At 36.5% G+C, this 15,800-nt stretch overlaps 2 protein-coding genes across 8 annotated transcripts in view; one reads left to right on the top strand and one right to left on the bottom strand.

Moving 5' to 3' along the window:
- Window positions 1–1,400, bottom strand: part of xrcc4 (X-ray repair complementing defective repair in Chinese hamster cells 4) — a 54,380-nt gene extending 52,980 nt beyond the window's left edge. For 2 of the 7 annotated variants that reach the window (XM_053686841.1, XM_053686842.1), the window contains exon 1: window positions 1–785. This exon is cut by the window's left edge and continues 419 nt beyond it. The gene's annotated coding sequence lies outside the window, so the exon portion shown is untranslated. Of the gene's footprint in view, window positions 786–1,381 lie in introns of those variants that run through there. The other 5 variants (XM_053686836.1, XM_053686839.1, XR_008398094.1 and 2 more) reach the window with 4 other exon arrangements.
- A 1,110-nt stretch (window positions 1,401–2,510) lies between these two features.
- Window positions 2,511–12,282, top strand: tmem167a (transmembrane protein 167A). The gene is made up of 4 exons (NM_001201027.1): window positions 2,511–2,523; window positions 11,732–11,841; window positions 12,038–12,072; window positions 12,167–12,282. Exons 1-4 carry the CDS (start codon window positions 2,521–2,523, stop codon window positions 12,235–12,237), a joined length of 219 nt encoding a protein of 72 aa, NP_001187956.1. The 5' UTR covers window positions 2,511–2,520; the 3' UTR covers window positions 12,238–12,282.
- The last annotated feature ends 3,518 nt before the right edge of the window (window positions 12,283–15,800 follow it).

A 15,800-nucleotide genomic window follows, 5' to 3' on the forward strand; every position in this document is an offset into this window, starting at 1 on the left:
AATTATATCAAAGTCACAGAAATAGCATTCACATACTTATGGGAATACTCAAATTATTGTATTTTTTAAATCAGATTTTTTTGGGGGGAGGGGGTGGGTGGGTATAAGGCAACTATTGTTGTGCCCAAAAATGTTAATGTTCCTGCAGATTGATGAAGTGTTGACTATGAACAGCCTTTTTGTGGCAAATACAGGGACACAATAATGGGGCACCTAGCTATTTGAATAAGAGGACAAGAATACTTACATGCAGATATATGCCAGGTGGAAAATAAAGACAATGGTCTATCAAGCAGCAGATTACTATTGAGCTATTACTATAGATGTGAAACATTTGCAGGAAGAGACAAAGAAACAAATAATGTTATTTAGTATAGAAAGCAACACTGAAATGGATCACTTAGAATATATGCTTGCATTTCTTTGTCTTCTTCATCTTCAGGTATCTATGTGTGCCCCGCAAGACAGTTTTGTGCTTGAGCGCCACCAAGTCGTGGTTTTTATGTAACCATGTTTATGGACTGCAACACACTCCAAAATGTTGGGACAGTTGACTGTTTACCACTGTGTAACATCACTTTTATATTATAAATATATAAGATATATAGATATATTATATCTATTAATAACACTTAAGCATTTGGGCACTGAAGACACCAGTGGTTAAGTTAAGCAGGTCGACATTGCTGTATTATAAATTCTTTATTGTAATATTTTGAGATACTGGATTTTTTATTTCCATGAGCTGTAAGCCATAATCGTCAAGATTTATATAAAAAATGTAAAAAAAAAAAAAAAAAAAAAAAAAAAAAGGTTTAAAGGCTTGAAATATTTCCACTTTATGTGTAATGAATCTAGAAAATATGAAAGTTCCACTTCTTGAATTAAATTACTTAAAAGAATGTAACTTTTCCACGATCTTTTAATTTTTTGAGATTCACCTGTATATAACAAGTGAATGGAACGTTCTAATAACGTTTTGAAGAACATTTTTATAACCTTATAAAAGCATTAAGACAACGTTTATATAACAAGGAAATAGAACGCTTTTAATAACGTTCTTAGAACCTAGCAAGCATATTAATACAACGTCTAGAAAACTGGACGTTTTAAACATTCCTAGAAGATTCAGAAATAACGTTTTTATAACTTAATTGCAACGTTAGGGAAACTAGCTTGTAACAAAATTTTATCTGGGAAACGGGATATAGCTGTGGCACTGTGACGAGCCTTTTATTATCGTCCTCGTCAATTTTACATTTTATATTTTCTACATTATCAAAAGTTTTTCTAACACAAACCGTATATAGACCGTCAAATAAAGTTAAAATCGCTAATGTAAGTAATCGTTTGACAGCTACAACAATAATAAGCTACTTACATTTGTAGCCGGAAGTTGAATGAGAGTTCGCCCCCCCCCCCCCCCCCCTTTTTAAGCTGAGAGGATTCAGAAAACATGACGTCACTTCCAGTAAGGGAACATCGACGTTCCCCGGTTTCTGCGGTGCATTATGGGATTTTTTTTAGGGAGCGAACGTTCCAGTGGAAGGATTTTGAAATTGAGACAGCCCTTAAAATGGCTGACATCCTGATTAGTGCCCTAACTACTGAACTAGGGAGCTGATGGAGACACAGGGCAGGGCTGCGTTCGTGGTGCCTCATAAGTGGTAATTTGCAAGTTGTAATAACGTTATTTTCCACTTCGGATCGTTCGATGTGCGAAGTGGAAAACGGACGTCTCAACGGAAGCGTGTTTTTTGTTTGTCAGAACATGTAAAGCTCGTAAAAAGCTACTTTAAGAGCACTTTTACATTGTCATAAAGTTGGCTTGACGTTGGACTTCCGATATTTGCAGATATGCCTGCTTTTACAATTTATTTTTCTTTAATCCCCCCTTTCGTTTATCTATCTCTTTACGGTGTTTTTTATGGTTTATATGAAATCTTGACTTTGTTAAATGTCGATAAATGCTAATGATAATTAAGCTTAGAGTCTGTTTATGTCGGTTACATGTTTACGACAGTAGGTGTCGACAAGTAGGTGTCTTATTAAATCTGTATTTAGCGAGTCAAATACATGTGTTTTGAAATGACTTCTTACTTGGTCGTAAAACGTCATCGTCACGTGAGTGTAGATAAGCACTGACGTATACGGAAAGAGGAAATGGCAGGGAATACAAGCAGTGCCACGCATGATTCAATTCATGTCACATTTATATGTTAGATGATTCATGAATGACATGCCATTATGCAGCTGTTTACATCACCACTATATGTTTAATCAATTGTATGTAAATTTTCGGGCTCGCCATTGGCCGAAACATAGACATCTATACACGTAATTACGTGTTAAGGCGCAATAACGCTCACAGACACTATGTCATCTTTACACGAAATTCGTCTTTACACGTAACGTCTAAAGACATTTTTGTCCTTTCGGCGTGCCATACAGTGAGGACACATTCGTTTCGCCATTTCCTCCATAAGCAGGAACTGTGAGGTGGTTGGTTAAGCTATCAACATGGTAAGGCATTCTTTGTTTTATATGGGTTTTTTTTTTAACGTGAAGTGTTAATCGGGAGAAAATTGCTGCCTTTACAATTCCTAAAAGCTAATTTAAATCGTAGTTACATTATATATAGCTGATGGCAAGCCACGTAAGCAATGTAACCAGTGACCATTAACGTTGACTTCGAGCTGTTTTAAATTCGTTAGTTAGCCCAAAGTGGCTAAATAGATTAAAAGTATAATACATTTGCTAGTATCAACACCAGTCATGTAGAGTTTCTGCATGAATTAATTGCAAGGTTCCTTACTGTGTTCCGTAGTATCATGTAGATACTACGTTAGCAGCACCTTCTATTGCTCCAAAATGCTGTTACGGTAACCGTATAAACTCATTTTTGTGTTGATTTTGTGGCAGAACAATTAAACAAATTATAATATGTGCAGTCAAAACCGTATGTATAGAAAAATGCTAGATGCTGCAAATTGACATTATAGGAATGAGAATCAAGTACATCTTTGCTACGAAAAAACACGGTTAACTAGTCGCAAGTAAAATTTAGGGCGCGTGCACCCAACGAAACGAAGAAATGCACAACCAAAGCAATTTTACGCTCAATAATAATAATAATAATAATAATAATAATAATAATAATAATAATAATAATACATCTTATTTTTAAAAAGCGCCTTTCACGACACCCAAAGGTCACTTCACAAATACAGCATGCAAATGCAATTCACAAAACACTAACTATATATATATGTATGTATGTATGTATGTATAAAAAACATTAAAATTAAGTATTATGTAACCATGTCACAGAATATAAAGCCTGAAGAGATGAGGTTTTTAAAGAACCTCTTGAATCTTGAAATGGATTCACAGTTGCGGATGTGCTAGGGAAGTGAATTCCAGTGCTTGGGGGCAATGTGCCTAAAGGCTCTTCTTCCCATGATGCTAAAGTTCATGGCTGGTATTGCTTGTAGACCTGCTGAGGAGGATTGCATTAAGTGGGGAGGGGTGTAGTTCTTCAAGAGGTTAGTGAGGTAAGTGGTAGCATGATTATGTAGGGCCTTAAATGTGAGAAGCGGAACTTTGAATTTAATTCAATAGGCAACATGTAGCCAGTGAAGCTGGATGAACAGAGGTGTTACATGGCTGGTTGATTTGGAGTATGTAATGATCCTTGCTGCAGAGTTTTGGATTATTTGGAGCCGGTGAAGTAGTTTATTAGGGATGCCAGACAGGATGGAATTGCAGTAGTCAATGCAGGATGTAACATAAGCATTGACCAAGACTTCTGTGCTGTGTTGAGTGAGGGGTGGGCGTAATCTTGCAATGTTCTGTAGATGGAAAAAGGCACTCTGAGAAACATTTACTACATTTACATGGACAGCAGTAATCTAATTTCTGACCTTATTCTGAATAAGACAATATTGTAATTAAGGTGTTTACATGAGTTGCTTTTAGAATATTCCATGCATGTTCATTCCTGTTTTACATGTTATAGAACATAGTTCGATTAACGGCACACGTCATTACATCCCCACACCATGCCGTCTGACGTTCCCTCTAGAATTTCACATATCAACATACAGTTCGTCTTTGTTATGGTACTATATACAGTGTTCATTTTTAATTTCATGAAAGCTTCAAGTGCACTTAATTATTTATCATGCTATAAGTGCAAATGAACAACTGCTTGAAGCCGTGGGCTAAGTCCTAAACTACTTACTTACCTAATATATAGTAACTGAAATACATGTATCTCGCCTACTATATAGTAGATAAGTATGCGGTTTTGGACACAGCCGTGCTTTCTTGTTTGCCGCCAAATGGTTGAGTGCTGCCATGTGTGTACGTGCGGTGAAAACTCCCACACAACGTTAATAGTGTGATTAAGGTGTGTACGTGTCTGTAATGCGACTAAAACAGGAATACTCCATATGTTTTAATTTGATTTGTGTTTACTTTGAGTATGACTTTAGTCAGATTAAGGTAATAAAAAAAATTGCTGTTTACATGGTAGGTTCTTAATCAGAGTATTGTCTTAATCGGGTTGTTATTGGATTATTGTCGTACATGTACGTACTGCATGTTTATGTGCAGCCAAGGATAGAGTGCTATCTACAATGACACAGAGGATGTTAACCTGAGTGCAGCATGGTATAGTGCTGCTGTCAATGGAGAGGGTGAAGGTGTTCATCTTTGCAAGTGCTGTTTTAGAGCCAACAACAAGTAGCTCAGTCTTATTCCTCAGTCCTATTGCTAAAAAAAAGCAAACAACAAAAAAAAACCTTACTCTGGCAATTACACCTCTACTCTGTGCACTTTGCTTTTCCAGAACTCAATTAAAAGATCTTGTATATTAGCACTACTTGTATTGTTCTCTGCTTGATATATCGCTTTACTTGTATTTCTTCATTTGTAAGTCGCTTTGGATAAAAGCGTCTGCTAAATGAATAAATGTACATATAATTTCAGATAGTTCTTAGTCATCCATAAATTGATGTCATAATGAAGAAAGGCTATGATCGTACTGGGAGGAAGAGAGGCTGAGGGATTTGTGGATATGTAAAGCTGAGTATTATCAGCATAGCAGTGAAAGTGAACACCGTGATGCTGAATGATATTGCCAAGTGGGAGAAGGTGGATGATAAATAGGAGAGGCCCCAAAACTGAGCCCTGTGGAACCCCCTTGGTGACAGCAGAGCTTTCTGAGTTACAGCTCATTATTTGGACAAATTGTGTCCTGTCAGTGAGACAGGAGGTGAACCACTGATGTACAGTGTCAAGCACTCCAGTGTTAGCTACACGCTCTAGAATAATGCGATTAGCGATGGTGTCAAAGTCTGCACTGAGGTCTAGGAGCATGAGAATGGAGAGTAGTCCAGAATCAGCTATACAAAGGAGGTCAATAATTATCTTAACCATGGCAATTTCTGAGCTGTGTTTTGGGTGAAATCCAGAATGGAATGGCTCTAACAGGTTATTGTTTTTAGGTGATCCTGGATCTGAGATGCCACTATCTAAATGCCACTAAATAAAAAAGTGACCAGGTGTCATGCCTGGAGATGGATCGTGAGATTTGTAGGCTAGTGTTTGCCCATTTTTAACCCCCCCCCCAAACCCGACATATTGCTTCATCAGGACTCTACAGTAACAATTTCTTGTGCTCCTAATTACAAAAATTTAGGAGCGCAGTCAAAAATTTAGGAGTACAGTTGAAGTTTAGGGCTTTTGTTTGTATGTTTTGACATGGTAACGTTAATTTTCCACAATATAACATACAAGTTGGCATGAGAAAACTTGAGTTTGTCAATTATGACAGAATTTAGGAACATGGTGTGAGCAATGACAAATTAATTTACCTTTTGATAAACAAAATTGAATATTTTCAGTTCATTTTACAGGCTGTATGCAAAAAAACAACCACCTTTTAATCTGTTCCACCTTGTAAACAAATACAGAAAACCTCAATGTTCAGTGTTTGAAGTCTGCTCCTCTTAAATATTTTTAAAGCTACAATATTAGCCATTTTCCACTGTCATGGTTCTGGGCTGGAGCCAATTCTCAAACTATTGGTTAATTGACAAACAAGCATAAGATATTTATTTTTAAATATCTTAAACAATAGAGTCCTAATTAACAATAGACTAACACAAAATTTATCTATATTAGGAAAAAGGCTAATAGCCTTTTATAGCCTACTATAATAGCCTACTAAGTTTAATATCAAATTGATATTAAATGCAACCCATAGTAATTAAAAATTATTTCATTTCTCATTTTATTTCACGAGTTTATTATAATATCTATTTTTTTATATTAAATTATTTAATTGTAACTAAGCACATTTTCTTTCTTTGCACTTTATTAGTTTTTTTGTTTGTTTATCAGTTGTTCCTTTTAGATGGGTTCCCCCAGTACAGTGTTGCCATGTCTACTGATAATATTGTGGTGTTTGGGGGATTAAATCAGAACATGAAAGTGAGTGCGCTGTTTATTAGAGTTAGTGAAGGGAGACCAGCAGTGTACTGTATGTTTACAGACTGAACAGTTGCTACTCTTGATTATGATTGGTGAGGAATTATTTAATAAAGAAGTTTGAATTTACGGCTGGGGGCGGGGCTTTCTGTACCTTTTTTTGTTTTTGTTTGTTTGTTTGTTTGTTTATTTAAAATAAAATCCACAAAATGAGTGTTCAAATATAAACTTCAGACTAAAACTTTGCACAGCTGTTTGTCCAAAACAGAAAAGAACCCAATGCGCGCGCGCGCGCGCGCACACGCACACACACACACACACACACACACACACACACACACACACACACACACACACACATCCATAAAAAATAATGCGTAAATACTTATATACAATATAAAATAAATGAATAAAAGAAAGCACCGAATTAAACTACAGTCCTAAATTAATAATAAAAACTAACTTACCTTATGGTTTCTGTTACTCACTGTCTTTAGAAATATTATTAAATACTTTTTTTTTAAGTGTTTACTTTTGATCATAGTGTTTTAACCTCTTTTACCGGTAGCCAAAAAATGGCATTTTTGTCTGTTTTGGGGGTACCTGTGTTCAGCATTGATTTGTTTTGTGATCTCACACACCACAGTAGTGGTTAACGGTGCATATGAACGTGGACACTTAAGACTTTAATAATTAGCAGTTATATCAAGTATTTCTTCTTTGACCTAGCTTAGCTGGGGCAGTATATTCAGATTTTTTTTTTTTTTAATTACTTTTAACCCAAATGTTATATCTTCACAGCAAATGGTAATATCAACCCCATTCCTGGTCTCAAAGATGCCCCAAGTACTTGTCCATGAACACCCAAAATATGAGGAAGTTATCTCTAACCACTAAAATTGTGTGTAAGGTTATCCAAACACAGGTAAAAACCTCTCCCAAATGGCACCAAAAGTCTCTAAATGACATAAAACCTCTCTAAATGGCACAAAGCTTATAAAAATGGCACAGAGCCTTTAAATATTGCAGACTTCTAGAAATAGCAAACATTTTTTTTAAAGGCACAAAATAACCTCACCAAATGGCACCAAACCTCTCCAAATGGCACAAAATGAAAACAAATGGCAGTAGCATGAACTCTGTTACACAATGTGTAATTTCACACACATGAAAAAGTCTGAAACATACTTATAAAATATAATGTTTACTAAAAAGAGTGCCAGAGCCCCGAGTGACCCCTCTCCTCTGACTTATTTTGGAGGGGGAGGGGGGGGGGGGTAGATAGAGCCCCTCAACTCAATCCACATAGTCTTCCTAAAAATAAAAATAAAAAGATCCACTCGGAAATAACTGCTCCAGAAGCTGTGATGCATTCAGGCTTTTTCAGGAGCATGCCGCCTCTATAAGACGCTGATAAATCGCACGCTGAGCGAAATCCAGTAGAAAACTGGCGATCAGAAAAAACTGCCAAACATGCAAAAACCTACTGTATAAAGTTTTGCAGGAAGCGGAGCTGCCATTTCCTGATAGTTTCTCTGCACGGCCCTGTAGCACTTTGCTGATTGGCCTGTACCCGCTGACACACAACTCAAGACCAATGGACGCACGTGTAAAATGTTTTGTTGTGCTGAATACACGTTTGAATTTCTCAGCCTGAGTGGTCAATCATGTCGAGTTTGGGTTTGTTTGAAAGCTAGAAGTATCTAAAATTAGTCCAAGTGGGTGTTAATCAAGGTAGACTGCCCGATTATAATTTAGGAGGCGGATTGTTCAGCATAGCCAAAGCAGATTAGCGTTTTTTAGATTGTGTCTCAGTTTATTTCTAATTACAAAATTCCAGAGGGGTGGGATACCAAAACACTTAATGCATTTTGAAGAGGACATTTGTGACTAAATATGGAACTTTGCATTTGTTTTCTTCAATAAAGCTGATGGACTTTATACCGATGGAAACGTGCATGATTTATAAAACCGCGTCCGAACTGGATTTTCGTCTATGTAGGTAATGTAAGGTAGTAAACGTTTATACAAGTCCGATCTTTGGTTTAAATGTTAGAATTTTATTGTGGCCGTTGTATACGGTGTTTTACTATCAAAAAAGCTTTAGTCCTACTCTCTGATTTATCTCCGTCTCAATGTTTTTGTGGAGAGGTGTGAATTGTTTGCCCAGCAGGGAGCTCAAACTCCGCCCATTTCCCATTCCCCTGCTCACCAGGAGTTAAGGACACAAACATAAAACTGTACACACAGAAAGCCACAAGTGTCCTGACTAATCTTATACCGGAACTGCGGCAATAAAATAATTCATTTGTTTATACTAATTGAAAATGTCCGATAAGTCATTTTCCATTCTGCCGGCGGAATGAACTCTAGTGTCAGGGCGAAAGGGGTTAATTAGACATTACAGATCTTAATTGCGCTACACTGTGTATCAGCGCGTTTACATTGCGAGTTAGGGACAACATGGCCTCGTTACTAATAGATAGCTCCCGTTATAATAAATGACTTTACATTGCATCGCACAAATGCAGCATATAATGACAATAAACTTGAATTAAACTGAACGTTTTAAGTATTCGCACCAGTTTCCCCTTGCACACAGTGGAGCATTTTGGATATTAACATAAGTTTGTGCTCGTGCATCATTGTCATGATCTCGTGCTACACAAGCTCTGCTTTGTAAAGTTTTCAGGTTACAATATCCTTCGCTGCGTTTAATATAAAATGCTCCCATGCCTTAAAGGACTTGGGTCACACATTTATTTCTGCAGTTATTTCACATTCTGCCCAATGATGTCCTTCAAACGTTGTGCAAATTGAAGGCTATGAAAAAGAATTTTTTTATTGAATAAAAATAAGTATGAATAAAATAAAAGTAAGTATTGTATTAACAAGTATTGTATTATTGTATTAATAAGTATAGTAATAAGTATTGAATAAAAATAAGTATGAGGAATAGCATTCAAACACTGTAAATATGACTGATGATAATGCATTGCATTTCAAGCACTGTAAATGTAGCTGCCAGCAGCGATTCAGAGGATCAAGCACTTTGTCCCCCCCATTAGCAATGGAGGAAGACTTGAAGTCATTGGGACCATCAGCACTTGCTCCCAAGTGCTGTATTACATCCTTCTAAATGTAATACAGTGGATATAAAAATTCTACATTAGCAATGGAGGAAGACTTGAAGTCATTGGGACCATCAGACTTGCTCCCAAGTGCTGTATTACATCCTTCTAAATGTAATACAGTGGATATAAAAATTCTACACATCCTGTTAAAATGGCAGGTTTTTGTGATGTAAAAAAATGAAACCAAGATAAATCGTGAACTTTTTCCACCCTTAATGTAAAATTACAACCTATAACTAAATAGGTAAAGTTTGAGGACAAACTTTGATGTTGGCATGACGAAGCTGGTCTTACATTTTAAAATTGTGATCATTTTGAAATCTGAAGGTAATGTGCAGTTTTAACAAAGAAAGAGACCCAGATATATAGGGTACCAATACTTCTAGAGTTGATTAGAGAGATAGGGTGCTGATACATGTGGAGATGTTCAGAACAGGCCTCTGAATATTCCGTCAACGCAAGTGTACTGACTTTTTGGGATTTTTGATTGTCCGGGCGCTGATTAGACAGATACAGTGGTGTTTGAAAGTTTGTGACCCCTTTTAGAATTTTCTACATAAATATGACTTAAAACATCATCAGATTTTCACACAGGTCCTAAAAGTAGATAAAGAGAACCTGGTTAAACAAATGAGACAAAAATATTATTCTTGGTCACTTATTTATTGAGGGAAATTATCCAATATTATATATTTATTAAAGTTTTATTTAAAGAACAGGGAACTGTCAAAGTCTGATTTTCACAACATGTTTGTGGAAGTGTAATCATGGCACAAACAAAAGAGATTTCTGAGAACCTCAGAAAGAGATGTTGATGCTTATCAGGCTGGAAAAGGTTACAAAACCATCTCTTTAGAGTTTGGATTCCATCAATAAGTGAGATTGTGTACAAATAGAGGAAATTTAAGACCATTGTTACTCTACCCAGGAGTTGTCGACCAACAAAGATCACTCCAAGAGCAAGCTGTGTAATGGTCCATGTAAGGTAAATTAGCTGTTTTAGATTGAGTGATTGCATTCTTCAACATTATATGTAAGGAAAGTTTAGATATTTTGATTAAGTAACCTGTATTCTCCACCAAAAATGTAGGAGAGACTAGCAGATCAGTTCAGAAGGGGAAATTTTGCTCATTTAATATTTCGGATGAACTATTCGTCTAGTGATAAGTTGAAAATTAGTGTATTCATTAATTACATATTAGATATTGCCTCTGTGGCCACCGTCAATAATATCCAAAATATAGTGAAATAATATATTAAGAGCATAGTTACAAGTTTGATAGATCTCTGTTCTTTAAATAAAACAGGGTGCTCACTCACACCTGCTCACTTTCACCTTCAAATTAACTGCTAATCCTAGAGGTTCACATACTTTTGCGACTCACAGATATGAAATATTGGATTGTTTTCCTCAATAAATAAATGACCAAGTATAATGTCATTTTTTAAAATCTCATTTGTTTAATTGGACTTTCTTTGTCTACTTTTAGGACTTGTGTGGAAGTGATGTTTAGGTCATATTTATGCAGAAATGTGTACAAAAAATTCCATACCATTCAATGTCATTTTAGGTGATATGGTTTTTCCCCTTATTCTAAGCTAACAATAGCTTCTGATGAGCACTCTGTCAGAGGATGTGGTACTCCAAACTCTTATTTACCAATATACATTAAAGTAGTATGCAATATACATTTATAGAGTATAAACATGGAATAATGTGACAACAGTTATGGTTGTTAGGGTTGGTTGTTTTTACATTTTGTATATTTCATTTCAAGCTTGAAATAGTCTTGTTCTGTTGGCTGATAATTTAGCTAATTTTAAACCTTTATTTATAAAGAAGCTAAATTATCTGTTGATAGCATAAGAAACATTAGAACTTGAAATTAATTTGAAAAATCTAGAAATAGGTTTAATAATTTTATATCTGCTTAAAGGAAATACTAGATATATTAGCTAAATTGCCACATTACTTTTATTTATTTGTGTAAATGAATAAGAATTATTGCCTGCCTACTGCTTCATGAGAAATATTGTTGCATTGCTTTGTGTTGTTAAACACGTCATTGCTGTATAATTATGTTTCTCAATTTTTTTTGCAGTCTGCCATATTCAATTTCCAGAGTTTACTCACTGTCATCTTGCTGCTTATCTGCACCTGTGCATACATAAGAGCCCTAGCACCAAGTCTGCTTGACAAGAACAAAACAGGGTATGTATCTGCAGTCTTTACTCTGAGGTTTTTATCCATCTTACAGTAATTATTCTCAATTCTGCCACCACCTGGCAGAAATTTATTTTAAAATATTTGGCTTTTCAAACACTTAGTTTGTGTGCAGAGGCAGAGTGTGGCATATGTCTGTTTCATTAACATAAATGAATCTAAAATAATCTAACTTTTTTCACAGGTTTCTTGGGATATTCTGGAAATGTGCAAGAATAGGTATTTTTTTTGCTACTTGACTTGGAAAGAGCATTGCTAAACTATGATTAAACTATATCATTTTTTAAATTTAATATCTTCCATTATGTTTCAGGTGAAAGAAAAAGTCCTTATGTGGCCTGTTGCTGTATCATCATGGCTTTCACCATTTTATTTTCAGAATAACTACAGTCTGAATAAAACTTTTCAATAAACGTCTCCACACCAGCACATTTGTAACTTGTCAGTTGTGTTTAAATTGTCTGTTCTGTTTAGCACAGTATTTATGCATGTTGACCTAAAATGCATGTTTCCCTGCCTCTGTGGCCTTTTTAAATAAATATTAACTAATGTACCTGTAACCTGATTGCTAATAAAAATGTGTGGAATTTTATATAGATGTTGATGTACCTCCCTTTACAGTCGTTCTGGCAAATGTACTTGTTTGAATCCATTCAGCAGTGTACCACACACAGTAAGCGCCATTACATAACCAAAACCATCTCATCTGAACCTTCATGCATTTTTTATGTACATGAGGATGTATGTACATTACTGATATGCACCATTAGTGGAGAAGTAATCAGTGTTGTTTCAAGGAATGTTAACCATTAATGAAACTGTTAATTAAAGCATTAAAGATTGATTTAAAAGGCCATGATAGTGAGTGTGACGCATCTTTTATTATTTTTAAATAGTGTGTTTAGGAAGAATAAATATTACAATCAAAATAACAATACAATACAATACAAAACAATACAGCCATCCTTCTCTAGCATGCAGATTATAAAACTGCAAAATGTACTGTTATAAATGTCTGCATAAGGTATAAAATGCCTTATAAGTCCTCTATGAGACCATCAGCTACAGCCTGAGAATTTCAGAAACTGTTTATGCAGATGCAAGTGTGCAAGATCTGAAACAAATAATTCTGAAAGATTTCTGATATTAGGAGAGTTTTACCTGTAGTGTACAACCAATCTACAGTAGTTTAATATTTAAAGAGTTCTCAACAAAAAGTCCACATGGCCTCTAAATTCCTTATGAGAATCAAGAACTCTGTCACATTCAATGATTCATGCCATATAGGAATACTTCCCTGCACTGTCCAAGTCTAAAGGGCTTCATATTTGAACCAGCAAGCTTCTTTGTAGTTGCAAGTATCAAACTGCACAAAAGGTAAATGTGTATGAATCCTAGTTACAGCAATACATTTAAACAGTAATCAAAGACTATCAGCTAACAAAATATTTAGCAGTTCGTATAATTTTGCGCCATATATTTAGGGCAAGTTATGAACAGTGATTTATAGCATCTAATGCATTCCTTGTTCTTTTTGTCAAATCTCAGGCAGGTGAGCCAAAACACTACCCTGTAAGAGCCATACAGTGCTTTAATGATAAACGTAAACCCACAAAACACTTTATTAGGCAGTTCCGCAAGGATTTTGTCATTTTTGTGATCACAGAAATTAATGTAAAATTAAGCAAACACTGCAATATTCGGAGGAGCTTGCAATTTGTCAAAATTGCCACAGATTTTCTGCAAATTTTGGCGAAGATACATTGTGTTACTTCAACATAACGCACATTCAGTCAAAGCCCGCCTCAATTTACGTGTGTCGTACACAAGTACAGCTAAAAAGGTCTCATTTACCAAGAAGCATTACTGTGAAAGACTGTGCAGAACAATTTCATGCAACTACACTTTTACCAATTCACATAGATTTCCACAAAAATCACAAAACACTCAGGAAATTGCATCGCAAATTTCATTTTAAAAGCCATAGAAAAATCAAGCATTTTTGGCAGAAACAATCAAAAAAAAAAAAAAAAAAAAAAAAAAAAGCAAAATCCTGTATGAACTGATTAGGAACACCTGTACATCTACTCATTCATGCAATTATATAATCAGCCAATCGTGTGGCAGCAGTGCAAGGCATAAAATCATGCAGATATGGGCTAGCAGCTTTGGACAATGTTCACAACCATCAATGGGGTCAAATTTGAGCTCAGTGTTCTTTACCATGGCATGACTGTTGGTGCCGGACAGGCTTGAGATGGGTTTAAGTATTTCTATAACTGCTGATCTCCTGGGATTTTCATGCACAACAGTTTCCAGAGTTTACTCATAATGGTACAATAAAGTAAAAACATCAGTGAGCTGGAGTTGACAGAAATGCCTTGTTAATAAGAGAGGTAAACAGAATATCCATACTGGTTCGAGCTGACAAAAAGGCTACAGTAACTCAGATAACCACGCTGTACACTTGTGTCAAAAGTGGAACCTGATGTGGTCTTCTGCTCCTGCAGCCCATCCACCTCAAGGTTTGATGTTTTGTATGTTTTTTTGCTCACCACCATTTTAAAGAGGGGCTTATTTGAATTACTCTAGACTAACTGTCAGCTCAGACCTGTCTGCTCATTCTCCTGTGATCTCTCTCATCAACATGATGTTTCAGCCTACAGACCCTCTGCGTACAGGATGTTGTTTTGTTTTGTGCACCATTTTGTGTAAACTCTAGAGACTGTTGTGGGTGAAATTCATACACATCTGGTACCAACAACCATGCCACAGTTAAAGTCACAGAGATCACGTTTTCCCATTCTGATGTTTGATGTGAACATTAACTGTAGCTCTTGACGTGTACCTACATTTACATTTACATTTATTCACTTAGCAGACGCTTTTATCCAAAGCAACTTACAAATGAGAGAGATACAAGCAAAGCGATATCAAGCAGAGAACAATACAATAAGTGCTACCATACGAGATCCATTAATTGAATTCCAGAAGAAGCAAAGTGCAGAGTAGAGGTGTAAGTGCATTTTTTTTTTTTTTTTTTAATCATGAGTTTGTTAGGTGTTCATTGAAGAGGTGGGTCTTTAGTTGTTTTTTGAAGATGGTGAGAGATTCTGCGGTCCGGATTGATATTGGAAGTGCATTCCACTACTGAGGAACAGTTAGTGTGAAGGTTTTGGAAAGGGACCTAGCGCCACGCTGAGTTGGAACTGCTAAACGTCGGTCGCTAATCGATCGCAGATTGCGAGAGGGAACGTAGGCCTTCAGGAGAGAGTTGAGGTAGGAGGGTGCTGTTCCTGACAAGGTCTTGTAGGTGAGCATCAAGGCCTTGAACTTGATGCGGGCAGCTACAGGAAGCCAGTGGAGGGAGATGAAGAGGGGTGTGACATGGGTTCTCTTGGACTGGTTGAAGACGAGGTGCGCTGCAGCATTCTGAATCATCTGAAGGGGTTTGATGGAGCTGACTGGGAGGCCTGAAAGCAGTGAGTTGCAGTAGTCCAGTTTAGAGATAACAAGAGCCTGGACTAGAATCTGTGTAGCCTGTTTGGTGATGTAGGGTCGGATTTTCTTGATGTTGTAAAGGATGAACCTACAGGACCTTGCAGTTGCTGAGATATGGTCTGCAAAGGTCAAGCCATTATCAAGAATCACCCCAAGGTTCCTGGCCGTCCTGGTTGGCATGAGTGTGAGTGAGCCGAGCTGTACAGTGAGGTTGTGGTTGATTGAGGGACAGGCTGGGATGACGAGAAGCTCAGATTTTGCCAGGTTAAGTTTAAGATGGTATTCCTTCATCCAGACCGAGATGTCCGAAAGGCAAGCAGAGATGCGTGCAGAGACGGATGGATCGTCAGGCTGGAAGGACAAATGGAGCTGGGTGTCATCAGCATAGCAATGATATGAGAAGCCATGAGACTCAATCACCTCCCCTAGAGATGTGGTGTAGATAG

This window comes from Ictalurus punctatus, chromosome 16 (genome assembly GCF_001660625.3).
Source record: "Ictalurus punctatus breed USDA103 chromosome 16, Coco_2.0, whole genome shotgun sequence".
NCBI lineage: Eukaryota > Metazoa > Chordata > Actinopteri > Siluriformes > Ictaluridae > Ictalurus > Ictalurus punctatus.

What these genes read in the sequence shown, in the direction of transcription:
- tmem167a (NM_001201027.1), top strand. An exon ending in CTTGACAAGAACAAAACAGG is followed by an intron (nt 11,842 to 12,037) that starts GTATGTATCTGC and finishes CTTTTTTCACAG; the next exon opens with GTTTCTTGGGATATTCTGGA. An exon ending in CTGGAAATGTGCAAGAATAG is followed by an intron (nt 12,073 to 12,166) that starts GTATTTTTTTTG and finishes ATTATGTTTCAG; the next exon opens with GTGAAAGAAAAAGTCCTTAT.